We start from the raw sequence: 27,980 nt of genomic DNA on the forward strand, positions 1-27,980 counted from the left end.
TTCTCATTGAGTGATCATGGCAGCATTTCACTTCAATATCCACTTGCAGAACTCCTCCTAGGGCCCCCATACAGATTCTTACTTCTTCGGCCTGTCCATTTACCCAGCATCCTCCACAATTCAGCTAGACTTCTGCAACTCTCCCTCTGGAAGCCTCTTTTGTCCACTCTTATTGCACATTCAGCTTTTCAAATGCATAAACACGAGTAGTGACATGTAACATAGAAAGGCCAGTGGACTATAAACATTTTCCCAAGCTCCAGCTTCCAAATACCTTCAAATAGGCCTATAACCACTCATTGTCCCATTGCTAGGAGCAGACGGCTGACTGAAGAACGCTGGGTGCAGTACATCCGCTGGATGGCTTGACCAGACATCAAAGACACTTTTATTGGGTGGGATGACCTGCAGCATGCTGTCCAGGTTCATGAGAACAGGAGGTCGGATAATCTGCTGCCCAGGACTAGATGGGCCTGGCATCAGACCCCAGTATGCTGGGTTGATATATGTGGTTGGTCTATAGCTGTAATAGGGCAGGCTCGGGATGGTAGTGAGTGGCAAGAAAGGATTCACACTGGGGGGAGCCACAACATTGGGGGGAACACACTTGGTGTAGGATGTTGGCAGTTCCCATGGTATCAGCAGGACCCTCTTGGGGGGCTCAGCAAGTGTAGAGTCTCCAGAGTCCTCCGAATCAGAGCTGGAGCTGGTGTTCTCCAGTTTTGGGCGTTTGGTAGGTTGCTTATGGGCTTTTGCTGGTTTCCCTTGTATTCCTAAGTCCCTTTCATCATCAGAGATGGAGCTGATGGATGAGATGTTGGAGATGCTGGAGGGTGAAGAGAAAATTCTTGAATCTGAAGGCATGCTGGCCAAATATCCCAGACTGCAAGAGGACTTCCAGGAAGGATATGATCCTGCATCAACAGAGGTGTTGGTCGAGTACCTTGGGCTACATGGTGGTCTCAGAACTAATGTACCAGGGGAGGGGGCTGTATGAAGAAACTGCGATGAGTTGCATGCTTCACTACTTCCTGGTTGGTAATGCTCTGAAGACCTTTCTTGCAAAGGTGTCACATATCGGGGATAGTTCTCAGGAACCCTGGGTTTTTTATGCAAATCCACACTATGCAAATGTTGTAGCAGGGACTCAATGGCAAAGGAGCTATCAAGTTCTGAACTACTAGTTTCCAGGGAGTTGTCCTCTTTATCCAAACTGGCACATGAGGCAATTTTAGTGCCAAAAGACGGAGAGCTGGTGTTCCCTCTGGCCACGTATTGGTGGTATGCTGCCTCTGAAATCTTATACTGTTCTCCATGAAGAATGTAGGGGGCAAGATCGTTAGCAAAACCAGTCTGGTCCTGCCGAGTGATGGAAGTGTTCTGTAATTTCATGGCACTGGGAGGTATACGAGTCACATCCACTGTCCAGTAATTTCCTTTGCACTGAGGCTTCCCTGGATCTTTCAACACCTGGAGGAGACCAGAGAAGCTAGTATTATAAGTCTATCCAAGGCATGTGTGTAAACTTCTACCTTAGGGTGCTCCCTCGACATCACCAACGTAGCCTTTTACAGTTCTTCCCAAGACCTAGTTTAAAGTTACTCATCCCAATCCCTACCAAGGGTGGGGAGCAGGACTGCAGAAGACAAACATAAATACCAATGGAGGGGTGGTAGTGTTCATGAGGAGCTGGCTAAACTAAAGGTAAATAAAGAAATGGGGCTGGATGACATACATCCAAGGGTACTGAAGGAACTTAGGGAAGTTCTAGCGGCTCCACTGGTTGACCTTTTCAATGCTTCTCTAGAGTGGTCCTGGAGGACTGGAGAACAGTAGATGTGGTCCCTCTCCACAAAAGCAGAAGTAAGAAAGAGGTTGGGAACTACAGGCTAGTAAGTCTGACTTCTGTAGTAAGTAAATTAATGGAAATGCTTTTAAAACAAAGAATAGTAAAGTTTTTGGAATGCAATGGATTACAGGACCGAAGGCAAAATGGTTTCACTAGAGGCTGGCCTTGTCAGACAAATCTGATTAATTTCTTTGACTGGGTGACCAAAGAGTTGGATCGAGGGAGAGTGTCAGATGTGGTGTACTTAGAATTTAGCAAAGCCTTTGACACAGTTACTCATAGATGACTAATAAATAAACTGAGTGCCCTTAGTATGGGCCCTAAAGTGACTGACTGGGTTAGGAACTGGTTGAGAGGAAGATGACAGAGGGTAGTGGTAAATGGAGCTCATTCTCAGAAAAAGGATGTTACCAGTAGTGTACTGCAAGGTTCAGTTCTTTTAAACATTTTTGTAAGCAATATTGCTGAAGGGCTGTCTGGTAAAGTTTGCCTTTTTGTGGATGATACCAAAATCTGCAATAGGGTAGACACCCCTGATGGTGTGGATAATATGAGGAAGGACTTAGCGAAGCTAAAGGAATGGTCTGGAATTTGGCAGTTTAGATTTAATCCTAAAAAATGCAGAGACATGCATTTGGACTGCAAAAACCCAAGGGAACAGTACAGTTTAGGGGGTGGAAAACATTTGTGCACGAAAGAGGAGCTGGACTTGGGTGTGATTGTATGTGATGATATTAAGTTGGACAAACAGGTAGAAAAGGTGATGGCGAAAGCTTGAAGAATGCTTGGGTGCACAGGGAGAGGAATGGCCAGTAGGAAAAAGGTGGTGATGATGCCCCTGAATAAAACTCTGGTGAGACCTCATTTAGAATATTATGTACAATTCTGGAGACTGCACCTTCAAAAAGATATAAATAGGATGGAGTCAGTCCAGAGGGCAGTGGCGTAGCAAGGGCAGGGCGGTGGGGGCGGTCCGCTCCGGGTGCACACTGCTGGAGGGTGCAGAGAGCAGCAGTGCGCCTGTCAGCTCCGCTGGTTTCCTGCTCCCTCTGCCCCGGAACAGGTTAGTTCATAAATGCCTGGGAGGTGAGTATCTTTCAATTGAAAAGAAGTTCTGGAATGAGAGGGCATAGGATGAAGGTAAAAGGGGATAGATTCAGAAGTAACCTGAGGAAATGCTTCTTCACGGAAAGGTGAATTTGTGAAATAGCCTCCCAGTGGAGTTGAAAACAGTATCTGAATTCAAGAGAGCTTGGGACAAGTACATGGGATATGGAGAGTAGATGGCAAAGATGGGCAGACTGGATAGGCTATATGGTCTTTACCTGCCTACAGTTTTCTATGTTTCTATATACACTGCAGCTCATCCAAGCTTTCTTCTTATTTCTCTAACACTAACCCTTTTACCTGATCTCTGCAAAACCTGAGTCCCAACCAAGAGCCTTATACATGGCCAGCTCAAACCTTACAGACCATGCCAACCCAAACAACTGGATACCCAACATAGTCCTTATACAATATTTCATCCTTCATAGAGACCCAACATATAATGGTATATATACACTTGAGAACTAACCTAGACCCTTGCATAAGCCCCACATCTTGTCTATTCTGACCTCACCTACTATAAGGTCAACCTCATCCCCCTTACCTTTTGGAAGCAGTCATTGGAGGATAAATTATGACGGATGGAGTCTTTCCACCCCTGGTAATCTCCTTTGAAGAAAGGGAAGAGGGTGCTGATCTCTTTCAGGATCTGGAAGGAAACGATATGGTTAGCTTCCCTCCCAGATTAAGTGGCTCTTTTCAAGATCAAGTTGCCATATATCATGGCACATACACAACTGTTCAGCATATGGATTTGCTATAGAACACTCAAGATAGTCTCACTTGAGACACAGGTTGCCTCGTTTCTCAAACAAGATTTACACCTTGGTTATAGCGCCTTCGTTAATTGATCTTATATTTCTTTATTAAGATTTACTTACTGCCTTCTTCAAGGAATTCATAATAGAGAAACTTTTCAAATAACCATGTTTTTAAACATTTCCGAAGCTAAAAAAGGCTCTTAAAATACCTGACAGTTTAAGGAAGAACATTTCATAATTTAACTCCCACGCAGGAGAAGAAAAGATTGAAAAATGTTCTTATATCTAATAGACTTAAAAGAAGATAAATTGAAAATCAGAATTTCTCTCAACCGCATTATGCTATCAGAGTTAGGAAAAATTATCAATGGAAGCAGATTGTATATATGGTGCCTGAAAATTCTGCATAGAAAAAAATATGCCTAGGCATATTTAGTACACCTAAATTTTATAGAATAGGCTTAAATTTCCGCATGGTATATAGAATTATGCCGAATGTCTCTCCATGTGACCAAATCTAGTCACGGTCATTTACGCTATGTTTTACTTGGCATAAATCCCGACACCCAAATTAGGCACAAAGTGGGTGTATTCTAAAACAATGCACATAGATTTTAGAAATGTCCATGACCCACCATTCCATGCCTACAACCATGCCCACTTTTCTACTATGCAACTTAGAATTTACACACACCACGTTACAGAATAAGTTTAGCGAGTTGTGCATATGTTAATTAATGCAAATTAGTGCTAATTGCTTGTTAACATCCAAGTAACAGTGCTGATTAGCTAGTTAACCAATTGAGTTATGCACATTTTTATAGAATACGCTTCGATTTCTGCATGAAAATTAAGGTGTGATATATAGAATCCCGTGGATATTGTGGCGCCAATCCATACAGTATCTTAGAAATAATCGTACAAACTTTAAAATAAACCCTGGCTTGAACTGGTCACCAGTGGGCTCAGTTTATAGACCAGTAGTGCTTATGCACAGCATTAGTGCAAATAATCAGTCCTTATGTACATAAGGGCTGGATATTATTCAAACAGTGCACCTAGTTCACACAGTGCTGAAAAAATTCAGCACCTAATTTTGGGCTCCAAACACGTCTGCTTCAATCTGGTGTAAATGCTGGTGCCCAATATAGGCATGTTTACCCAGTGTTCTAGAACTACACACAATTCTTGGAACGTACCTGACACGCCATGGCCCTTCCCATGGCCACACCCTGCCTTATAGAAAGGTGCGCAGCCAAATATGCATGCAAATTAACATCAATAATTGGTTGTTGACACCCAATTATTGATTGTTAAGTGCTCGTTAGCCAATTAGTTTACGCGTACATCTTGGCAGGGTGCCCAAATTTGGGTGACATATTTATAATGTAGGGTTTAGCACGCAACTGTCATGGGGCACACAAGTGTGCATGTCATGGGTGTGCTACCATGTGACATGGCAACTTATAGAATTCTATCAACTTCGTACATTGCATGGTGCACTTAGACATGCCCACTTATGTCAACCATTGACTTATTGTAAGTAGGTGTGCTTAACCTCTGGTGCACCATTATGGCGTTACGCTAATATTCTATATCATCTTAGGTGCGCTGTTAAGCGAGAATTGGCACTAAGCGTGCCCTCTGGTGGTGCTAATTTAGAGAACTGCTGCCATTTTGTCTGGATGGAGTTGGTCTGCCCCCATATTCATGGAGGCAGGCTATATTGTTATGTATATATGAGTATTACCTGTATTTAATTGCATTGTTTGTGTAATAGATTGCACTGTATATTAGGACTGCTTTTCCAAGAGTCTGCAGTTCTTGTGATTGACTCCTTGTGAGCTTTCCCTATTGGCTGTTAGCTCTGAGCTAGGGCCAGCCCTCTCTCTCTCTGCCCCTGTGGGCTGTGTGAGAGAGCCCAGTCTTCCTAGCATGCCTTTGTGATCAGCAGATGTTCTAGGGGCTGATTTCTCCATAATCTACTGTAATTCCATCAAAATTTTACATCTCCCCAAGATATCTTCCCAAGACATCTCCCAAGTCATCTCCCAAAGTCATCTTACCCCAAATAATTCCCCATTTATTTTCTCTGAGTTCTCCCCCTTATTTTCCTTGAGTGTTAAACCTTTCCCTTTCAGCTGAGCTCAGGTTCTGGCCATCTCCTTGCCTCTGACGTTGCTAGATACAGACTCTATGGGCAGAAGGTCACAATTCTTTTACAAGCAACTGAAATGCAAGTTGGATTTTGTTTATTCTGAGTACTACAATAAAGAAGATTTGCTTAAGAATTGAGTGTCTACTGGTAAAGTTTCTACTTGGGGATGGTTTATCCTGGCTGTTTAAGCTACACTATACTTTGCCTAGAACAGTACATGAGTGATGAGACGGGACCTGCTTCTGCTGAGAAAGAGTATTTACCTGCTGGGAAATTCTCTGAAATTAAACTTGGAAGATTTGAGTTAATCTGATAAACTCTGTGTCTATTTAAAATTCACTGTTGATTTATATAATCATTTGAAGCATAGCTTAGCAGCAACAACTTTCATTTACCTCATTTACAAAGCCGCGTGGCAATGCCGACATAGCCCATTCAAAGTGAACAGATTAGTTCTAGGTCCTTCTAGTTTATTTTAAAGGAAACGTTAACCTGGCAATTTTTTACCTACCTCTCTGATTTAATTACCCATACACTCCTTCCCGTAACCATAGCTCTCTTGACACAGATTAGTTATTCCTAATTCTAGGCATTTTATTCATGAATCCACATGTCACTTGGCTATTTTCTGCTTAATTCCTCTCCGTAATGAAACATCTTTTACTAAATTTAAAGCTCTTCTTAAAATCCATTTTTCTTAAGAGGCACATGCCTAATCCCTGTTCCTCGACAGAGGGCTGGCTCCTGGTGGGCAGTACTCTTTGTTCTGAGTCATTGGTCTCATGTGATTGTGTATCTTTTATCCTATAAAAAATGTTTCTTACATTTTATTCTTTTATTGTAAACCGCTTAGACCCTCTCATGCTGGAATTTATGGTATATCAATTTTTTATTAAGCATAAACATAGCAGGCAACATTTTTTTTAAATGCTGGTGTTATGTTTTACCGTAGCGAGCCCTTGGACCACAGTCGCAGGTCCAACGGCAGCAGACAGATCACCTCCAAGGCCCACGAAGAGAGGCCAAAGCAGGGAACTAGCATGGTCGGAACCCTGGTGCTTAGCAATGCAGGAAACAGGAACAAAGCTCGGCAGGAACCAGGAACAAGGTTCGGCAGGAACTAGGAACAGGGCTTTAGCAGGAACCAGGAACAAGGCTAGCAGGATCCAGGCTTGTTTTGAAGGCACTGTAAGCAGGGCTGAACTTCCTTAAGAGTGCTCAGACCAGGCATGCTCCTTCCCTGATGTCCTGCTGCCAGCCCTGATCCGGCAAGCCACAGCACAGGCCTCAGGTGGAGGGCATGCGTGGGTGTGGGAGGACACTGCCACTGGATTCCGCTGGGGTTGGGGTGGGGCGAAGTTACAGTAAGATTGTGACAGCTGGCTGTTGTGGGCTGAATTAGACCCTGGGTATTCAGTACTAGCCCGTATTCAGGTGCAACCAGCATCGGATATCTGGATCTGTGGTAGTTCCTGGAAGTTTTCTGCATACTGCCGTTACTCAATGTTGGTACCTGGATAGCTATACGGGCAAGTTAGGACAGCCTTTTATCCAGCCCAGTGGCAGCGGTGTTAAATATTAAGTACCCTGGAGAGTGCCGCAGTGGTCTGTGTTGATATTCAACAGTATTGTCCAGTTAAATGTCACTGAACATCAGTGCCGGGCCTGGTCAGCATGATTGAATTGGGTAGGAACCTTTGACTATCGACCCCTAAATAAACAGTGTATGACATACTTAACAAGCTTAAGGAACTTTATATTAGTCTAAGTATCCCTATTCCTGTTCTTCCTGGTCTTTTAGTGTTTGAGACACCATGAGGGGCATAATCGAATGGGGACGACCATCTCTAAGGGCGTCCATCTCTAAGGACGTTCCGGCGAAGGGGCGGGGAAACCCTTATTATCGAAACAAGATGGGCGTCCATCTTTCGTTTCGATAATACGGTCGGGGACGCCCAAATCTCAACATTTACGTCGACCTTAGAGATGGTCGACCTAAATGTTGAGATGGTCGACTTTAGAGATTTTCAACCCTGGTTTTCAGCCATAATGGAAACCGAGGACGCCCATCTCAAAAACGACCAAATCCAAGGCATTTGGTCATGGGAGGAGCCAGCATTCGTACTGCACTGGTCGTCCTCACATGTCAGAACACCAACAGGGCACCCTAGGGGGCACTGCAGTGGACTTCAGAAATTGCTCCCAGGTGCATAGCTCCCTTACCTTGGGTGCTGAGCCCCCCAAACCCCCCCTAAAACCCACTATCCACAACTGTACACCACTACCATAGCCCTTAGGGATGAAGGGGGGCACCTACATGTGGGTACAGTGGGTTTCGGGTGGGTTTTGGAGGGCTCCCATTTACCACCACAAGTGTAACAGGTGGGGGCGGGATGGGCCTGGGTCCGCCTGCCTGAATTGCACTGCACCCACTAAAAACTGCTCCAGGGACCTGCATACTGCTGTGATGGAGCTGTGTATGACATTTGAGGCTGGCATAGAGGCTGGAAAAAAATGTTTTTTAATATTTTTTGGGGGGGTGGGAAGGGGTTAGTGACCACTGGGGGAGTAAGGGGAGGTCATCCCCGAGTCCCTCCGATGGTCATTTGGTCAGTTCGGGCACCTTTTCGAGGCTTGGTCGTGAGAAAAAAAGGGACCAAGTAAAGTCGACCAAATGCTTGTGAGGGACGCCCTTCTTTTTTCCATTATCGTCCGAGGACACCCATCTCTTAACCATGCCCTGTCCCGCCTTCGGTACACTGCTGACACGCCCCTGTGAACTTTGGTCGTCCCCATGATGGAAAGCGGTTGAGGAGGCAAAAAAATCGGCTTTCAATTATGCCGATTTGGGCGACTTCGGGAGAAGGATGCCCATCTCCCGATTTGTGTCGGAAGATGGGCGTCCTTCCCTTTCGAAAATAAGCTTGCATGATTGCAGCCAGATAAAATTGTGTGATCCCCTGCAGGTGGGGAGAGCCCACTGAGCTCTTGACCCCTTTTGGGAAGTGCTGCCCTATTCCCTTAGCAACTTTAAATAATGAAACAACTACTAAGGTGCAGACAGCAGTTTAGCAGTGAGATAGGGGCTATCCAGTCTTTTGCACCAAGTGGGTAAGAGGTCATATGTTGCAAAGAGCTCCAAGTTCTCAGGGAACAAATCCAATCACTGGAAGCTATGGCTGCAGATTTGGCAGAGGTGAGGCAGACAGAGAGGTATATAGAGGAGACATTCAGGGACAAAGTAGAGAAATTGCACTTCCAGTTTGGCAGCCTTTATGCTACTATCGGGGAGAAATGTCACCCAAATGGAGAGCATCACTTTGGTGTGGCAGGGAGTAATCCTGTAGCCAGGACCTGCTCTCTAAGTGATGCTTTATCCTCTTGCACCAGGAATGTGTCCCCAAGGGCATGTGCCCAGGAGGGAAGGGGTTAGGGTGGCCATTGTAGTTGGCAAGTCAATTATTAGGCATGTAGATAGATGAGTGAGTATCACTTACTAACATTTCTGTCTGGTGCAAAGAATGCAAACTTCACATGTCCCCTAGATAAGATTTTATACAGTACTGGAAAGAAGCTGGCGCTATTGATATATATGTGTACCAATGATGTAGCGAAGTGTGGAAGGTTCTGGAAGCCCAAATTTATGCTTTTAGCTAGAAATTTTAAATCCAGAACTTCCAAGGTAGCATTCTCAGAAATGCTCCTCATTCTACTTGCTGGACCCAAGTGGTAGGCAGAGCTCCAGAGTCAATGCCGGTACTCAGTACCTCCAAGTACCCCCTCAAAAAAAAAGCCCTGGCTGTTCCTAATCTCATGCTAGTGTTTCCACTGCTGGCCTCTCTAGAGTGAGCCAGCCAATAGTAGGAAGCTGTCTGCATTGTCCATCAGCAGATAGGCAGCTCTGAGGCCCACCCCTACAGTGATCTCAGTGTTCCTGCACCTGGGCAGGAAAGCACCAGCCTGGCATCAGAGGTTTCCAGCAAGGGAAGAAACTATGCAGAACAGTGTGGAAGTAGCTGGAAACTGATAGAAAGAAGGGAGCACTTTATGATAAGTAGGGGGAACGCGTAGTGACAGCAGTAACTTCCCCCTCTCAAATTCTAGGCCCACTTAGGCCCCATCTCCCATCTCTGACCATATCCTACAGTGAGATCCCTTCGTGCAATGCCTGCAGCAGCTACTTGAGTAAGGAATCAGCCTGTCATATCCCCACGGGTTAACACCAAAAAGGCACTTGCTATAGGGCAAAAATTCAGAAGGGGATCAGGAACATGAACCAGAACTAACACAGTTGCTGCCTTGTGCAGTGTAGTGTTATAAGAACCACTACACCCTACAAGATCCACAGAGAAAAGAAAGAATTTTGTTCAGGATGCCTTCTAGATCATCCAGGCGCTCTTAAGAGAACATAATGGGGACAGAGCAAAAGGGTTTTACCATCTGATAAGAGGGAGATAACACCATGAGTACAGGAGCCAAGTGTCTAACATCTGCACATCTACCAGCCTGTGTTTGCTCACATTCTTCATCACTGATAACCTTGACTTTCTGTGCCAACTATAGCATGTGTAAGGAGATTGTATGCATGGTTCCCCAATCTACCTGGTGAGCCGTTGTTGTGCATATAAGTATAAAAATTCTGTACTGCATTGGGAAGAGGAGAAAGACTGCAGATAGTTATTGCCTGTTAGAGAATGTATTCCTGTTGTTACTTTGATTTACAATTTCTTTATACTTATATACAGCTATTACCATAGGTTCAAAGTGGTTTACAATAAGAGAAGAATATCAAGACAGTCTCTTGCGAAGTACAGTTAAAAAGACAAATCCAGAACCTGACTAATTATGAACAAGAAACTTTCTAAAAAGCAAGGTTTTTAGCATCTTCTTAAAAAGAGAATAACTAGGGCAACATGAAGAGTAATCCTGCCAACTTTTAAGTGCTTGATATGCAAAGAATTCTTTCACAAATTTAAACTGTTTAATACCCTTAACCAAAGGCAAAGCAAAAGGGGAGTTAGTAAGATTCCTCCTATTTTTAGAGGGAACCGAAAATTCTAGATGAGATAAGTATTCAGGACAGTCTCTATTTAAAACGTGATATAGAACACAGGAAGATTTAAACCAAATCCTGGCCTTCAGCAGAAGCCAGTGAAGTTCGATATAAAACTTAAAAATTTTATCATGCTTGTACAGAGGAAAAGAAAATCAATTTTACTGCAGTGTTTTGAATAGTCTGCAATCGCTGGAGAATGTGCCTAAGGATGCCAAGATTAGATTGTAGTAATCAAGTTTAGACAAAAGCAGAGATTGAACCAGCAATTTAAACTGTTTGAATTCAAAGAACTTTTCTAATTCTTCTCAATTTTCTTGATAAAAAGGAGTGAAAAAATTAACCTACAGATCAAGTGAAAGAGTTTGGTCAAGTTGGCCACCCAAAATTTTAATTACAGGATAAAGTGAATACTTGACCTGATCTACAAGTGCATGATCAATCAATGGATCAGGATTATTATCCAAAAGTAAAAATCTAGTTTTATTAGAGTTGTTTGAGCTTATAATTCGCCATTCAAGGGCCTATAATTGAAAAACAACTCTGAATGACTGATGATATTTGCATCAGTGACACAGATTGGAATCAGAATGGTAATGTCATCCATATAACTATGAATAAAGCCCTCTTCAGCTAATTTCTACCCCAAGGTATATAAAAAAGCATTAATAAGCGTGGGTGAAAGTGGAGACCCCTGTGGGACACTACAAGGATGTTTCCAATTGTCTAGTTGGAATGGAGATATAACTCCATTTTGCTTCACTCTTTACGATCAACAAAAACCTCTGAACCATTCTAAAACCCTATCAGTGATACCAATTTTATCTAGCTCAGAGAGTAAGATGTTATGGTCCACCAGATCGAACAAAGAGGATAAATCGAATTGATCAGCTGAATCAGTGGCAGCCCTACCATTAGGCCAACTGAGGCGGGGGCCTCAGGCGGCACTCATGGAGTGGCATTTTTCCACTTTCCTTCCTCAACTCCCCTCCACAGCCTACCTTAAGTCAGCAGTGGCAGTGATCCCCATACGCTGCCCTGCTGCCAGCACCATCATCTCCTCTGTACTGCTGTCCGCCTCTCTACTACTACTTATCATTTCTATAGCGCTACAAGGCATACGCAGCGCTGCACACAATACACAAAAAGACAGTCCCTGCTCAAAGAGCTTACAATCTAGATAAGACAGGGGACAGACAGAACAATTAAGGGTTGGGGAATAAAGAGGTGAGGATAAAGGATAGGGGAAGTGAGCAGTGGTTAGAAGTCAAAAGCAGTGGTAAAGAGGTGGGCTTTAAGTTTGGACTTGAAAACGGCCAAAGAGGGGGCTAGACGTACAGGCTCTGGAAGTTTATTCCAAGCGTGAGGTGCAGCAAGATAAAAGGAATGGAGTCTGGAATTAGCAGTAGAGGAGAAGGGAACAGATAAGAGAGATTTATCAACAGAACGGAGTACCCGAGGGGGGACGTAGGGAGAGACAAGAGTGGAGAGGTACTGGGGAGCGGTAGAGTGAATGCACTTATAGGTCAATAAGAGAAATTTGAAATGAATGTGGAAACGGATAGGGAGCCAGTGAAGTGACTTATGGAGAGGGCTAATGTGAGCATAGCGACTTTGGCGGAAAATGAGTCTCACAGCAGAGTTTTGGACTGATTGAAGAGGAGAGAGATGGCTAAGAGGGAGACCAGTAAGAAGCAGGTTACAATAATCAAGATGAGAGGTGATAAGAGTGTGGATAAGGGATCTGGTAGAGCGCTCAGAGATGAAGGGATGGATTTTGCTGACATTATAGAGAAAGAAACGACAGGTTTTGGCAATCTGCTGAATGTGAGCAGAGAAGGAGAGAGAGGAGTCAAAGATGACCCCAAGGTTACAAGCAGATGAGACAGGGAGAATGAGAGTGCCATCCACAGAAATAGAGGAAGGGGGGAGAGGAGAGGTAGGTTTAGAGGGAAAGATGAGAAGCTCGGTTTTGGCCATGTTAAGTTTCAGATGACGTTGAGACATCCAGGCAGCGATATCAGATAGGCAGGCTGAAACTTTGGTCTGGATGCTGGTTGAGATTTTGGGGGTAGAGAGGTAGATTTGGGAGTCATCAGCATAGAGATGGTATTGAAAGCCATGGGATGATATCAGAGAGCCAAGGGAAGAAGTGTAGATGGAGAACTGGAGAGGACCGAGAACAATACCCTGAGGTACACCAATTGGTAGAGGGATAGAAGTGAAGAGGATCCACCAGAATGTACACTAAAGGTGCGAAGCGAGAGGTAGGAGGAGAACCAGGAAAGAACAGAGCCCTGGAATCCAAATGAAGACAGTGTATCAAGGAGTAGGCTGTGATCAATAGTGTCAAAAGCGGCGGATAGATCAAGAAGGATGAGGATAGAATAGAGACCTTTGGATTTGGCCAGGAACAGGTCATTGGAAATTTTTGTAAGTGCCGTTTCAGTTGAATGAAGAGGGCGATAGACAGATTGGAGTGGGTCAAGAACAACTTGAGATGAGAGAAAGTCAAAACCGCGGTGGTGAACGGCTCGTTCAAGTAACTTGGAAGGAGAGGAGGGAGATGAGTCGATAGTTGGAAGGACAGGTAGGGTCAAGTGAAGGCTTCTTCAGGAGCGGTGTGACCACAGCATGTTTGAAGGCATTAGGAACGGTCGCAGTGGAAAGAGAGAGATTGAGGATATGACAGATAAAAGAGTGAGAGTAGGAGAGATGGTGTTAAGAAGGTGGGTAGGAATGGGATCAGAGGAACAGGTAGTTCGTTTTGAGGAGGAGAGAAGATGTGATGTTTCTACATCAGTGACTTCAGGAAAGGAGGAAAAGGACGGAGGGGTTAAGGAAATAGGGGAACGGACAAGGGAAGGGACAAGGGGAGGGGGTGGTTTGGTAGAGAATTCTAGGTTTATCTTCTGAACCTTGTCATGGAAAAACTCAGCTAGGGTCTGGGGAGATAGTGAGGGGGGAGTTGGGGGTGGAGTCACCTTGAGGAGAGAGTTTAGTGTGGCGAAGAGAAGTCGAGGGTTAGAGCCGAGAGAATTAGTCAGCTGGATATAGTAGTCCTGTTTGGCAAGCAAGAGAGCAGATTGGAAGGAGGTCAACATGAACTTGAAGTGTGTGAAATCAGCAAGGGCACGAGATTTCAGCCAGAGGCGTTCGGCGGAATGGGTACAAGAACGTAGGTAGTGGATTTTAGGGGTCAGCCAGGGCTGGGGTTTGGTACGTCTTATAGGACGGGACATGAGAGGTGCAAGAGTGTCTAAGGAAGAGGATAGAATAGTATTGTAGGAAGAGACGGCATCATTGATAGATTTGGATGGCGCAGTGGTAGAGAAGAGGTTCGAGACATTGGAGGATAGGGTAGTAGGGTCAATGGCCTGGAGATTCCTAGATAAATTGGTTAAGATTGGACGGGATTGGGCAGGAGGAAGTTTAAGTGTGAAGGTTATTAGATGATGGTCAGAGAGGGGAAGATCTGAGCTAAAGGAATTGGAGGGAGAGCAGTTATAGGAGAAGATAAGATCAAGACTGACTTTTGATGGGTAGGGGAAGTGGAACATAGTTGAAGATTGAAGGAGGATGTTAAGCAGAGGAACTGGGAAACGTAAGAGTTGGAGGGATCATTAGCACGAATGTTAAAGTCGCCGATGATGAGGGAGGGGGAGGAAGGATCATGAGAGAAGGAAAGCCAAGCGTCAAAGTCACTGAGAAAGGATGAAAGAGATTTATCAGGGGACAATAAATAACTGCTATTCGAAGAGGCAAAGGAGTGAATAGGCGAACAGAGTGGACTTCAAAGGAAGAAAAACTGAGAGACTGAGGTGGCAGAAGAGATTGAAATTTGGAAGAGGGTGAGAGTAATAGACCAACACCACCACCGCGGCCAATAGGGCGAGGAGTATGGGAGAAGAGATAACCACCATGGCAGAGGGCTGCGACTGAAGCAGAGTTATCAGGGCAGAGCCAAGTTTCAGTTATCGCGAGCAGATGGAGGCTACGAGTGATAAAAAGGTCATGGATATAGGAAAGTTTGTTGCAGACGGAGCGGACATTCCACAGGGTGCATGAGAAGGGCAGAGAAGAGGGGGGGAGGAGAGGAATAGAGATGAGATTGGAGAGGTCACGTTGCGACCTGCACAAATAGGATGAGGGTTGGTGGGGAGGACCAGAATTGGAATTGATGTCTCCAGCAGAGAGAAGAAGAAGGAGTAAGAGAGTATGGAGGAGAGTAGGAGAAGAGTGGCGATGAAGGTGAGATGAGTTCAGATAGAATGGGGAAGGTGAGACGGAAGGGATGAAGTGTTGAAGGCAGAAAGCAAGGAGGGAGGAAGAGGACAGGAGAGATGGTGAGATAATATAATGAACGACAGGGCAATGTATAATTGTAGTGCATAGTGGTTTCGGGTGGAGGAGTAGATTGGGAAGGGACAATACCAGGAGGAGAATGTAAAATGGAGCCATATGTATAGACTCAGGTAGTCCTAGATGGTAGCTAACAGTCACAAACAAAGGTGAGGCAGCTGGAGCTGAGGCTGAAGGCTGGAACAAAGGAGTCGAGGTTGTAACTTCCTGTTTCCTCAGAGGCAGGCCTTAGTACAGAGAAGTCAGTGGAGGCGGCAGGGCAGCGACTTTTGAAAACAACAAAAAATAAGGTAGGTTTGGGGGGTGGAGAGAGTTGGCAGGGGAGGGCTCGATGCTGGCGGGCTGGGGCACCATTGCATCCCTGCCTCAGATGGCAGATTGCTTTGGGCCGCCCCTGATCTGAATGAACAGTAAAGTTGGGTTCAGACATCAAGAGACCTTTGTGTAATGTGGAGTATGTGTAATGTGGATTTTTGGTGGAGTGCAAAGTCTGGTGTATGCTTGCTCGGGTAGCCTGGGAAATATGTGTTCTGGTCTTGTCTCTCACTAAATACCTAAAAAAATAAGAATTTGTGCCCCTTCTCCCAGTTTACCGGGCCCATCCCAGGCAGCTGACTAGGGTGTACTAAACCAGGGGTTACATATAGATTAGACAGTGATAAATGGATTTATATGTGTTAGGAACTGGGCAGTGTTCTGGGGAAGGGGGAACCTATTCTGAAAAGATGGGCTCCACCTTAAGTGGGTTGGAACAAGGTTGCTAACACTAATGTTTAAAAAGGAAATGATGATGTGCAAGTGCCATCAAGTCATGATGTTGGTGACCATATATACCAACTTTCTCCAGTCTCTGAAAGCTGCTGAATAGCACATTTGCAATTGCAGGGCCAGAGTTAGAACACAAAAAAGAAAATTTTGATGTTATGACAAACTCTGATATATAGATTATATATATTAAAGTGAACAAAGCATTGAAAGAGCATACAGGGCAAGATATCGAAAGGCTATCGGTTTGCCTCCTGAAGAAGCTAATTGTGAAACAGAGGTTCGCTGTAGAGCAAACCATGTTCAAGATAAGTTCCCTTTCAGTATTAAAATTTCTTTAAGAAATTGCTCTCTTAACATAGATACAGATCAAAAAGAAAATTTAATTGATAAAATAGTGATTGAATATCCGGAGGTTTTTCTGACTGATGAGGAAGCTTGTCCGGCATTCATATTGAATAAGTTATATGGAATTAACTGGATGTACTATGACTATTGACAGATACTACTGTATTTAGGAAGTAACTGAAAGCCTTGCTTTTTAAAGAAGCCTTTTAATTGGTTGATAGAGCTTAATACTGATGGAAGAATGACATAGTACAGAGGATGGCAGACAGAATATTTGTTTATTTGTTAAATGGCAGAGCCATATGTGTCCTTGTCAAATTTGTTGGTCCAGAGGGTGGCTACTAAAATGGTCAGTGGTCTGTATAATAAAGTGTTTGAGAACAGACTTAAAGATCTCAATATGTATACTTCAGAAGAAAGGCAGGAGAGGGGAGATATGATAGAGACATTCAAATACCTATGCAGTATAAATGCACAAGAGGTGAGTCTCTTTCAATTGAAAGGAAGCTCTAGAATGAGGGGGCATAGGATGAAGGTGACAGGGAAGACTCAGAAGTAACCTGAGGAAATATTTCTTCACGGAATGGATGGTGAATTCGTGGAACGGTCTCTCGGTGGAAATGGTGGAGATGAAAACAGTATCTGAATTCAAGAGAGCTTTGGACAAGTGCATAGGATCTCTAAGGGAGTGATGGAAAGAATAAATGGCATGGATGAGCAGACTGGTCTTTAACTGTCTAAAATTTTCTTTGTTTCTATGTCTATGTATGTTTTATTGTTCACTGCTCACCTCAACAAGCAGTACATAAATACTATAAATAAATATTCATAATTAATGTGATTGAATCAATCCATTTTGCTTTTGGTCTTCTAAAGCCTCTTTTGCCAAACATAATACTCTTCTTTAAGGAATCTGGTCATCATATAATATATATACTGTATATATTTTTTTTTTTGTTAAATTTGTACCCTGCACTTTCCCACTCATGGCAGGCTCAATGCAGCTTACATGGGGTAATGAAGGGTTAAGTGACTTGCCCAGAGTCACAAGGAGCTGCCTGTGCCTGAAGTGGGAATTGAACTCAGTTTCTCAGGACCAAAGTCCACCACCCCAACCACTAGGCCACTCCTCCAATATGTCCAATATGAGATAGTTTCAGTCTGGTTATTTGGGCCTCAAGTGAGAGTTCAGTTGGATCTGGTCCAGGACCCAGCTGTTTTTCTTATTTGCAATTCATGGTATTTGCAAAATTTGCTGTCAACACCACATATCAAACACATCAATACTTTTTCTGTCCTTTTCCTTCTTGGTCCAGCTCTCACAGCCATAAAGTATAATTAAAAAAACAACCAAAAACATGGTACGTACAATTCAGATCTTTGTTTGAAAGGACATGTCCTTATTGTTATAAGTTATCTCTAAACCCTTCATTGCAGATCTGCCAAGTGCCAGTTGCTGTTGTATTTCTTGACTACTTGGAGCCCTTCTCATTGATATTTATTTATTTATGAACATTTATACTCCACTTTTTCCCCATTTGAAGCAGACTCAAAGTGGCTTACAATGCACTGATGAATCAATTACAATTACATTAGATAGGGGAGAAAGAACAGGGTAAGAAGGAAAAGGAAAAGGGAAGAGAGACTAAGATGGACAGTGGAAATCCAGATGCTGAGATGGACCAGAGTGGCTCGAACAGTTCTCAGCAAGGCGATCCACAGTTGGGAAACTGTAGCAGTACCCAGGAAGCGCAGACGAAGTGCAGAAGAAACAGCAGTATGCGGCCAGGAGAGTGGTAGTGATCACCAGAGGCAGACGACAGCAGCTGGAGGTGGACAATGCCAGCGGGGCTCAGGATGTCAACGGGCCCGACAATACCACCGCAGAGGAATAGGGTCCGCAGCTTGCCCACGCACTCCGGCACCCTGGACCGCAACGGGAAGGGTATGCTAGTTCCACCGTAGGGAAGTTGAAACGAAGACCCAGTTGTTTGCGTCGACGAAGTGGCTGCTGCTTGTTTAGCTATGAAGGATCGTGAGCTAGTTAGGAGCTGTTTGACTGCAACCGATGATTCAGGTGCTATGGAGAGGGATCCATAGTGGCGCAGGTTCAAATGTTCCTCCTCCATAGTCTCAACCGACGAGGTCCGCCAGACCAGGGACAACCGTCACTGATCCGTCAGACTGGCAGAAGAGGAAGAGCCCAAGAGCCAGAAACTGTCCATGGTAGAACACCTTTTAAAGTACAACCTGGGGGAAAACCAGCAGTCACTCAGGAGTGAATGATTATAAGTGAGGCATCTTTGAAGTATGCTATCAAAACAGGGACACTAGGATATCCCAATAGAGAGGCTGCAATGAAGGTAGACGTAGCCCAGATGCCTTCAAGCAAAGAACAGAGCTGAAAGATTGCAAATTATCTCTGTCAACTGCTAAACAGGTTAAAAATATAAACATAACACATGCTTTGAAGTGTCTCTATACAAATGCTAGAAGCCTAAAAAATAAGACAGAAGAGTTATATAGAGCGCTGAGTGAAGAGGTAGATATAATAGACATCTTGGAGACCTGATGAAAGGAAGATAGCAAATGAAACATTGTGATATCAGGGTACAAATTACATTGCAAAGATTGGGTGGAGCATATTGGTGGAGGGGTGGTGCTATATTGCTAAGGAGGCAATGGAGTCAAACAAAAATACAAGTTCTATAGGAAAGAAGACATACCATGGATAGAAATTCCATCGGTGAAGGAAAAGAGAATAATGCCCCACTCTACATGTTAAACCTAATGGACCTACCGCCCAGAAACGCCAAAAGATCAGCCCGCAAATTCCTCAATCTGAACTTTCCCAGCTGTAAAGGACTTAAATATAAGCAGGCATACGCCACTACCTTCTCGTACAGAAGTACGCAGCTATGGAACGCACTACCCACAGCCCTGAAAACCATGGACAATCTAATCAACTTTCGCAAATCTTTGAAGACTCATCTCTTCAACAAAGCCTACAAAAAGAACCCTTAATGACACAAATCACCACCCAACCCACCCAAGTATCAAAATACACCTCTTACACCACCCTATCTAACACCTCCTTCTCTAATCCCTCATACATCTTCTGCTTACTACCGATTGTATCTAAGATCCTGTCATGACTATGTCATAACAACACTCTGTAAGCCACATTGAGCCTGCAAATAGGTGGGAAAATGTGGGGTACAAATGCAATAAATAATAATAATGGGGGGTATATCTCTGACAGAAATTAGGGAAACTAACAAATTTGGAAATACAATAAAAATGGGTAATTTCAATTACACAGTAATGATTAGATGAATGTAGCACAATCAAATCTGAGTTAATTACTAGAGTGAAGACACTAAAGAAATCTCTGTTAGTATTTAACTTTCCAAAGGGCAACTATGATAAAATGAGGAAAATAGTTAAAAAAAAACTAAAAGGAGCAACTGCAAAGGTTAAGAGTTTACATTATGCGTGGATGTTGTTGAAAAATACCATCTTGGAAGCCCATCTTATAATTCCACGTAGTAAAACTTTTTCGGGTACATTTGAAGCAAGAAGCCTGTGTGGGAGTCAGTTGGACCGTTAGATGAACATGGGGTGAAGGGGGTACAAGGCCATAGCAGAAAGGCTAAGGGGTCCTTTTACCAAGCCGTGCTAAAAAGTGTCCAGCAGTGGTGTCAGCGCGTGTGTTTTGAAGATCTTGTAGGGTTTAGCTCCATTATATATGAGTGATTTAGTTCAGCTAAAGTCCCAAAGGTTTGAAATAATAGAGCTAGTTTTTCTTCTAGCTTTATTTACCAGGCATCTTCTGTTTGGAACAAGCTTCCTTTAAGTATCAGATCAATGCAAAACTATCCCTTGTTCAGGAAAACTTTTAAAACTTATCTTTTTCAGAAATTTTTGATCATTTGGTTGTTATATTTATGAAGAAAGTTTGTCTAAAATCCATTTGCCTAGAAATCTTTTGATCATGTTATTACTATATCTCTTAGATTTCCTAGATCTGATTGTTATTCACTAGAGTTTGCTGGTTATCTTAGGAGATGTGATCCACATAAAACTGTAAGGTACTTTTGTACTGCAGTATAATGTAACATAATATCATGAGGAAATGCAATTATAAGAAACAATAATAATTATTATTATAAAGCAATATGTCATTCCAGTGCTGGATTGAATATAAGATCTCAGAGGCATGGTTTAATGGTACAGAGTGAACATGGATTTACCCAAGAGAAGTCTTGCCTCACTAATCTGCTACATTTTTTTGAAGGTGTGAATAAACAGGTAGATAAAAGTGAACCGGTTGATAGAGTTCCTCCTGAGAGACTCCTGAAGAAATTAAAACGCCATGGGATAGGAGCAGGGGCAGTGGAATGCCTTTTAGTTTGAGGAAGAGCCAAGCTCCACCCCCAACTGCATCCCCAACTCCACCCCCTAGATAATACCACTGATTTTAATGTCATTATTTCTTCCATTCATTCCAGCATCTCCCCTCTATGTTCCCTATTCCTCCCCCTGTCCAGCATCCCCCCACGTGATCCAACATTTCCCCTCTTCTCCCACCCCCAACATCATCCATCATCCTCCCCTCCATCTGGTCCATCTGGCTATTCCTGCCCCCCTAATTTTAATCTCCCCCTGTACTTTCTCTGGAAGCTTGTTCATGGTGGCTCCTTTTCAAAAGCTTTTCTGTTTCTTCCAGCATTGCACATTGTTTGAACTGCATGGTGCTCTCTCAGCGGCCTGTGCAGTGCAGAAAGCTATCATGGGCAGAAGTGTGCGGTTACGGAGAGGTCTGTATACATGTTACTGGCTGCCGCTGCACCATGCAGAAACAGGTTCAATACAGAAGTTAATTCACATGGTGGACATCAATGCGCAGCATATTAAAATGAAGGGTAACCAGGCTATTAGCTACTTCAACCTTATGCGGAGAACTGCTGCAGAAGACTTTAAGGTGAGCACAATGCAGGAACCTGAATGCCAGGTCAGAGGAAACACAAAAGTGTTAGCTCACCCTTCTACAGCACTTGCATTGGGACAGAAAAGCTAATATCTCCCCTCGGGGCTCACAGATCCCTGAGCCCCCCCTCCCCCCGCAAGATGATCCTCAATCCTCTGATTCCCCCATCCTATCAACTCCACCAAAAAATAGAAAAAAATAGTCCTGGTGTCTAGTGGACCCCCACCCCACCCTTATCCCTCCTGACCCTCTCAAAATAGCACTGGTGTCTGGTGGCATCCTCACTCCTATTGACCCCCTGGCGCCCCTGGCATACCTTGAAGCACAGGCAGGAATGACACCCACTCGCTCCTGCCTCTGCCCTGCAATTTTCCACTTATTTGGTACTATATGTTTCATCTTTGCTTATACTCTGCTATGCTGTCTATTAAATGTTTTATTATGTATTGTGTTGACATTGTAAGTAGTATACTATGCCATACTTTGTCTTATTATTTGAATATTTTACTGCTGTTATTGTCTAGAGGAACACAGAAAAGATGTAAAGCCTTTTTGGTTTTGCGCCCAAGGACTTTGGCATTAGGTGCAAATTTTGTACTTAAATTTCCTTGTATATGCCGTATATTATTTCAGTCTAAACAATTTAAATTCTTTGATCCCAAGCAGTTAGAAGATTTTTTGGTGTCTAAAGAAGAGGTTAATGTTATTGTCTAGACACAGATGTACACTGTAAGATGTCTTGGAGAAGGCTACCTGGGTAGCATTAATTTAGTATTGCTTCTTAGATACAATGTTAAGTAATCTTTTTCCTTTCTTGGATCTAATTTACCTAATGTATAGTGGACGAAAGTGGTGAAGATATTTCAGTCATGGATAACTTTGACTATTTTGTTATGAGGTATTTCCAGTTTCTTGTATTATTGCTCTATGAGTTGTATAATATATATAATTTAATAAAAATAATGAACATAAGTGTCTAGCTCGTAACCTTGGGGTCAACTTCGACTCCTCTCTCTACTTCTCTGCACATATTTCAGCAGACTGCTAAAACCTGTTGTTTCTTTCTTTATAATATCACCAAAATTTGCCCTTTCCTTTTTCTGAGCACACTACCAGGACCCTTATCCACACTCTTATCACCTCTCGCTTAGACTATTGCTACTTGCTTCTCACAGGTCTCCCACTTAGCCATCTCTCTCCTCTTCAATCTGTTCAAAATTTTCTGCTGCACCACGTATATTCCTAGCCCTCTCCTCAAGTCACTTCACTGGTTCCCTATCCATTTCCGCATACAGTTCAAACTTCTCTTATTGACTTATAAGTGCATTCACTCTCCAGCTCCTCAGTACCTCTCCACTCTCATCTCTCCCTACACTCCTCTCCAGGAACTGCGTTCACTGGGTAAATCTCTCTTATCTGCACCCTTCTCCTCCATCGCTAATTCCAGACTCCGTTCCTTTTGTCTTGCTGCACCATATGCCTGGAATAGACATCCTGAGCCGGTAAGTCAAGCTCCATCTCTGGCCATCTTCAAATTTAGGCTAAAAGCTCACCTTTTTGATGCTGCTTTTAACTCCTAACCCTTACTCACTTGTTCAGTACACTTATTTTATCATCCCCACCTTAGTAATTCCCTTATCTCTTATTTGTCCTGTTTGTTTGCCCTTTCTGCCTCACCTCACCCCATGCCTGGAATAAACTCCCTGAGCCCATACACCAGGCCCCCCCTCCCTGCCCATCTTCAAAGCCTTGCTCAAAGCCCACCTCTGACTTCAATGTCACCTTCGGCACCTAACCATCATACCTCTATTCAGGAAATCTGGACTGCCCCTACTTGACATTTCGCCCATTAGATTGTAAGCTCCTTGGAGCAGGGACTGTCCTTTTTTGTTAATCTGTACAGCGCTGCGTAACCCTAGTAGCGCTCTAGAAATGTTAAGTAGTAGTAGTAGTGTTTGTCCTAATTAGATTGTAAGCTCTGTCGAGCAGGACTGTCTCTTCATGTTCAAGTGTGCAGCGCTGCGTACGTCTAGTAGCCATATAGAAATGTTAAGTAGTAGTAGTAGTGTTTGGCCTAATTAGATTGTAAGCTCTGTCGAGCAGGACTGTCTCTTCATGTTCAAGTGTGCAGCGCTGCGTACGTCTAGTAGCCATATAGAAATGTTAAGTAGTAGTAGTAGTGTTTGGCCTAATTAGATTGTAAGCTCTGTCGAGCAGGACTGTCTCTTCATGTTCAAGTGTGCAGCGCTGCGTACGTCTAGTAGCCATATAGAAATGATAAGTAGTAGTAAGTAGTTCTAGTCAGTGCATGAATCAGCCACTGCTCAGGCACTGACAGAAAAGGGGCATTTTGGGGCAATGAGCTACATATTACTGTTGCAGTGTGCACTGCTTTTTTCTGACACTTTTTAATGCACCAGTAATCTGTGGGGTTAGTGGTAAATTTTTGCCGAAAGCTCACTTTAGAAGCCATGTACTGAGTAGCTCTAATGTGTGGCTTTCTGCATTGACCCCGCAGTCTTGTGAGAATAGAGAGGGATTTTGGGCAACACATAACTTAAACTCATCGAGAGCTGCGTGGTGTCAAATACACCGTCTCATTTGCTTGAACAGTGGTACAGATATTAAACAGAATAGCTGTTAGGGAGCTATGACAGCAGCAAGTCTGAGGAAAAGGTGTGTGTGTGGGGGGGGGGGGGGGGGGGGTGGGGGATTGGTACTAGGGAAGAGCCAGGAGGGCCACATGAGCCTTGCAATGAACACTGGTAAAACAAAACAAAACAAAAAAAACAAGAACCTACAAACAAATAAACATGTACATTAGCTTGCACTGTCACGTGGCCAATAGATATCAAATTACCCCCCCCCCCTTTTACAAAGCCACACTGTAATGCCGACACAGCCCATTACCGCACTGGCAGCCGCTAGTGTGGCTTTGTAAAAAGAGTGGGGGGGGGGGGGGGGGGGGGGATAAGGCACACAGCATTTAGCATGCATGCTAAGCATTAAGGTTTAAAACATTTTTCCAGGGCAGGGAAATGGTTTTCCATTAAGACTTTTTATTCACTGTGTTTTATTTTATTTTGTTTGTTTTACATTTTTTGCTTTTTAACTTTCATTTGATCTTCCCTTCCTCCCTCTCTTTTCCTCTTTCCCCCGCCTTCCAATTAAATCCTCTATCCTCCACCCCGATACTTACAGCTTCATCTTTCCCTCCAGCTCCCCTTCCTCCTCCAGTTTAAGAATTTTCAGTCCACCTTTCACAACAATAATCAGGTGGCTTTCAGTATTACTACTATTCAGACGTAAGTCCCTTCTTGAAGAGCTTACTTGGGACTGTTACACACCTTTACATAGAAATGTCAATGAACCTTTCTTCCCACTCCTTACTAAAAAGTATGAGTGCTGTGCACAGAACTATCAAACTGAGGATCTCTTGGAGCCCACTGACACTTCTAGGCAGCCTGAGCAGGTTCAAGTTTCCTCTTTCATTATTATTAGTTTAGATTTTGCTCACACCTTTTTCAGTAGTAGCTCAAGGTGAGTTACAGTCAGGTACACTGGATATTTCTCTGTCCCAGGAAGGCTCATAATCTAAGCTTGCACCTGAGGCAATGGAGAGTTAAGTGACTTGCCCAAGATCATAAGGAGAAGCAGCTGGATTTGAACTGGCCACCTCTGGATTGCAAGACCAGTGCGCTAACCACTAGGCCACTCTTCCACTCCATTGTATTTATGTTTAACTTGTACATTTTACTATTGTAATGCTGTTAACAAAATTGTAAGTTTTATGTTAAATTGTACCTACTGTACACTGCCTTGGGTGAATCTCATCATAAAGGTGGATAATAAATCCCAAGAAAGAAAACGCTCTAATGCATGTGTGTTTTGTAACAATGAGGTGTGAGCATTTCCACAGATCTCTGGGCTGGTTTAAGTGACTATAGACCTGTCTTTGACCTAGTGTGCCACAGTATAGATTTCCCTCCACATCCCCCTCTGACCCAGGTAAGCTCTTTAGAGAAGGGACTTACAGTACCCCAGTGCCTTGAGTATTACTTGGAAAGGTGGGTTAAAAGTGGAAGCCAAGCTGATCTGTTCTATCACATTATTCTGTTCCTTCCTACTTTAGTCTTACATTTTGTTCCAGCAAGTTTTAATCCTTGTATTTTTTTTTTTTAATAGTCCAGCCCTGTTTGATACGACTTCTTTCCTGCAGTTCTGTCTTTTGGCAAGTTAGTCATAGGTCACATATCAAAGCATGGCTCACCAGGGGGTCTCGATAAGGATCAGCACGGCGACCCCCCCCCCCAACATGTTTATTTATTTAGAGTTAGTCTTCCTGTTCAGTAGGTGCTGAAGGTAATGTCAGGTATTGTACTTATTTCCCCGTCCACTGAGAAGGTTTCCTATTTAATTTTGCATCTGAAGCAATGGGGGTTGAAGTCACTTGTGAACAGCAAGAGAGGCGGTAACATAGTAGATGACGGCAGAAAAAGACCTGCATGGTCCATCCAGTCTGCCCAACAAGATAAACTCATATGTGTATACCTTACCTTGAGTTTATCTTGTTGGGCAGACTGGATGGACCATGCAGGTCTTTTTCTGCCGTCATCTACTATGTTACTATGTTACCGCCTCTCTTGCTGTTCACAAGTGACTTCAACCCCCATTGCTTCAGATGCAAAATTAAATAGGAAACCTTCTCAGTGGACGGGGAAATAAGTACAATACATGACATTACCTTCAGAGAGGCGGTGGGATCCGAACTGGCATCTCTGTGAGTTCTGGAGTCACAAGGAGAGACTTTCAGAACAAATCGAAACGTCTGCTCCTTCCTAACAATGACCAAAGCAGAAGGAACCTCGAGAAAGTGGGGCAACTTCTGAATCTTACTCCACTTTCTGCCCCTCCCCCACCCCAACGCACATCTCAGATCAGTGGTACCCACGAAACCCACATTTCTCCAGCATCACCCCACTCCTGCAGCTGTCCCTTCCCTCATAGGTCCTATGCACCTCCGGGCTAAGCTCTTTGGGGCAGGAACCCCCACCCCTAAGCTCCTACTGAACCTATACAAGTTCTGTCCATTGCCTACCTCGACTTTTCTCTAGTGCATTTTAATGCTTGCATTTTCTAGCCTCTCCACTTTTTTCCAGATGCCCTCCTAATCGTGACCTTCCAGCTGCTGTGCCTTCCGTACCAGCAGCCCCCTCCTGATCCTTACCCTCACCTTGGTGTGGCTGTATTTTTGCACCACTTTAGCATGCTGGCCCTTAGTCCCTCCCTCTGCCCACCGGTGCTAATCCAGAACTGGCAGCTGAAACTGGGGGGCTCCCCGCTGAAGAGTCGGAGCAGTCTGTGAACTATGCTGCAAAAACAAAATGCAGGAGGTCGCAGAAAAGTCACTTCATTTTGCTGAATCGTCTTTAAAGGCGAGGTGAACCCCCCCCCCCCCCCAACCTGATGCTGATCCCTCCTGAGTGCGACTTTGTGGAGAGGGGGCAGCTGAACTGTCCTGGCTCTATATGGTTACAAGTTGATGTCAAATGTATTCCACGAGTTCCTTCTTTCTCCTAGAGATTTACAAGATCAAATAATCCCTCTCCCCCCAACCTCCGAGAGCTTCTGCTATAAGAAACAGCAAACTTGCAAGCAAGCAGGGGTGGGTAGCAAGCAGGAGGAAGAGGAAGGTGAGACGAAAAAAGTGCTTTCTGCTCAATCACTTTATCCCAATAAATAAAATCCTAGGGCAAAACATTCCCCATTTCAATATCCTGCCAGAAAAAGAGACCTGTGTTTTTCTTTCTGTCCTTCTTTCTGATTCTTACGTTTGCCCCTGAGGGTCTAAATATCACAAAGATTTTCACTAGTTTGTGATTGGGGGGGGGGGGGGCTACTTTGATGCCTTGTTAATATGGAAGTTCTATGGAAGAAACTCACCCAAAGGCCAATGGAGACAGAGCAAGCCACTGAGAGCCCCAGAGAGACAAGGAGACCCTTGTAAGGTGCAAAAATTTACCTGGGACAGCTTCAGTTTCTTATCAGGCGAGTTCTGGATCACCAGGGCGATCATGGCCAGGTAAGAGTACGGGGGCTTGGCGTAGCGGTGATAATTTTTCTTCTTGTTCTTCCTCTTCTTGCTGGATTCCTCCTCTTGGCTCTCTGGTCCCTTCTCTTCCTCCCCTCCAGCATCATCTGTCTGCTGCTTCTTAGGATCCAGGGCCAATATGTTTGCAATGGCCAAATCAAGTTCTTGCTCCATGCTGCTGCTGCTGCTGCAGACTCCTCTCTCTGGAGAGACCCCCACCTCTTTCAGGCTGCAGGAAGATGGAGGCCCAGGATGGTCCATACTGGCCATCTCAAGGAGAGAAGGCAGCTGAGGCTGTCTGATCTGAAGTTGAAGGTGGACTCCAGGGGGGAGAGGGACTTGTTGATGGGTCCCAAGGCTTTATCATGCCAATTACAGCCCAGATCTACTGGAGTCACAGACTGCTGGCACCAGGACTTGGGCTGTGGAGGGGGAGGGAGGGAAGGATTTGGAGAACAAACAATTAACAGTTTTATGTTAATCTTAGTGATTTGAG

The 27,980-nt window shown here is 44.0% G+C and overlaps 1 protein-coding gene across 1 annotated transcript; it reads right to left on the reverse strand.

Annotated features, from left to right (window-relative positions):
- Positions 1–276: 276 nt before the first annotated feature.
- Positions 277–27,754, reverse strand: LOC115460247 (forkhead box protein H1-like). The gene is made up of 3 exons (XM_030190056.1): positions 27,416–27,754; positions 3,501–3,605; positions 277–1,470 (listed from the first exon to the last, which is right to left on the reverse strand). The coding sequence occupies exons 1-3, from the start codon at positions 27,752–27,754 to the stop codon at positions 277–279; spliced, it is 1,638 nt and encodes a 545-aa protein (XP_030045916.1).
- Between the last annotated feature and the right edge of the window lie 226 nt (positions 27,755–27,980).

The sequence above is a fragment of the Microcaecilia unicolor genome, chromosome 1 (genome assembly GCF_901765095.1).
Source record: "Microcaecilia unicolor chromosome 1, aMicUni1.1, whole genome shotgun sequence".
NCBI classification, from domain to species: domain Eukaryota; kingdom Metazoa; phylum Chordata; class Amphibia; order Gymnophiona; family Siphonopidae; genus Microcaecilia; species Microcaecilia unicolor.

What these genes read in the sequence shown, in the direction of transcription:
- LOC115460247 (XM_030190056.1), bottom strand. Translation starts at nt 27,754, where the DNA reads ATGGCCAGTATGGACCATCCTGGGCCTCCATCTTCCTGCAGCCTGAAA. An exon ending in AGAAACTGAAGCTGTCCCAG is followed by an intron (nt 3,606 to 27,415) that starts GTAAATTTTTGC and finishes GTTTCCTTCCAG; the next exon opens with ATCCTGAAAGAGATCAGCAC. An exon ending in CCAATGACTGCTTCCAAAAG is followed by an intron (nt 1,471 to 3,500) that starts GTAAGGGGGATG and finishes GGTCTCCTCCAG; the next exon opens with GTGTTGAAAGATCCAGGGAA.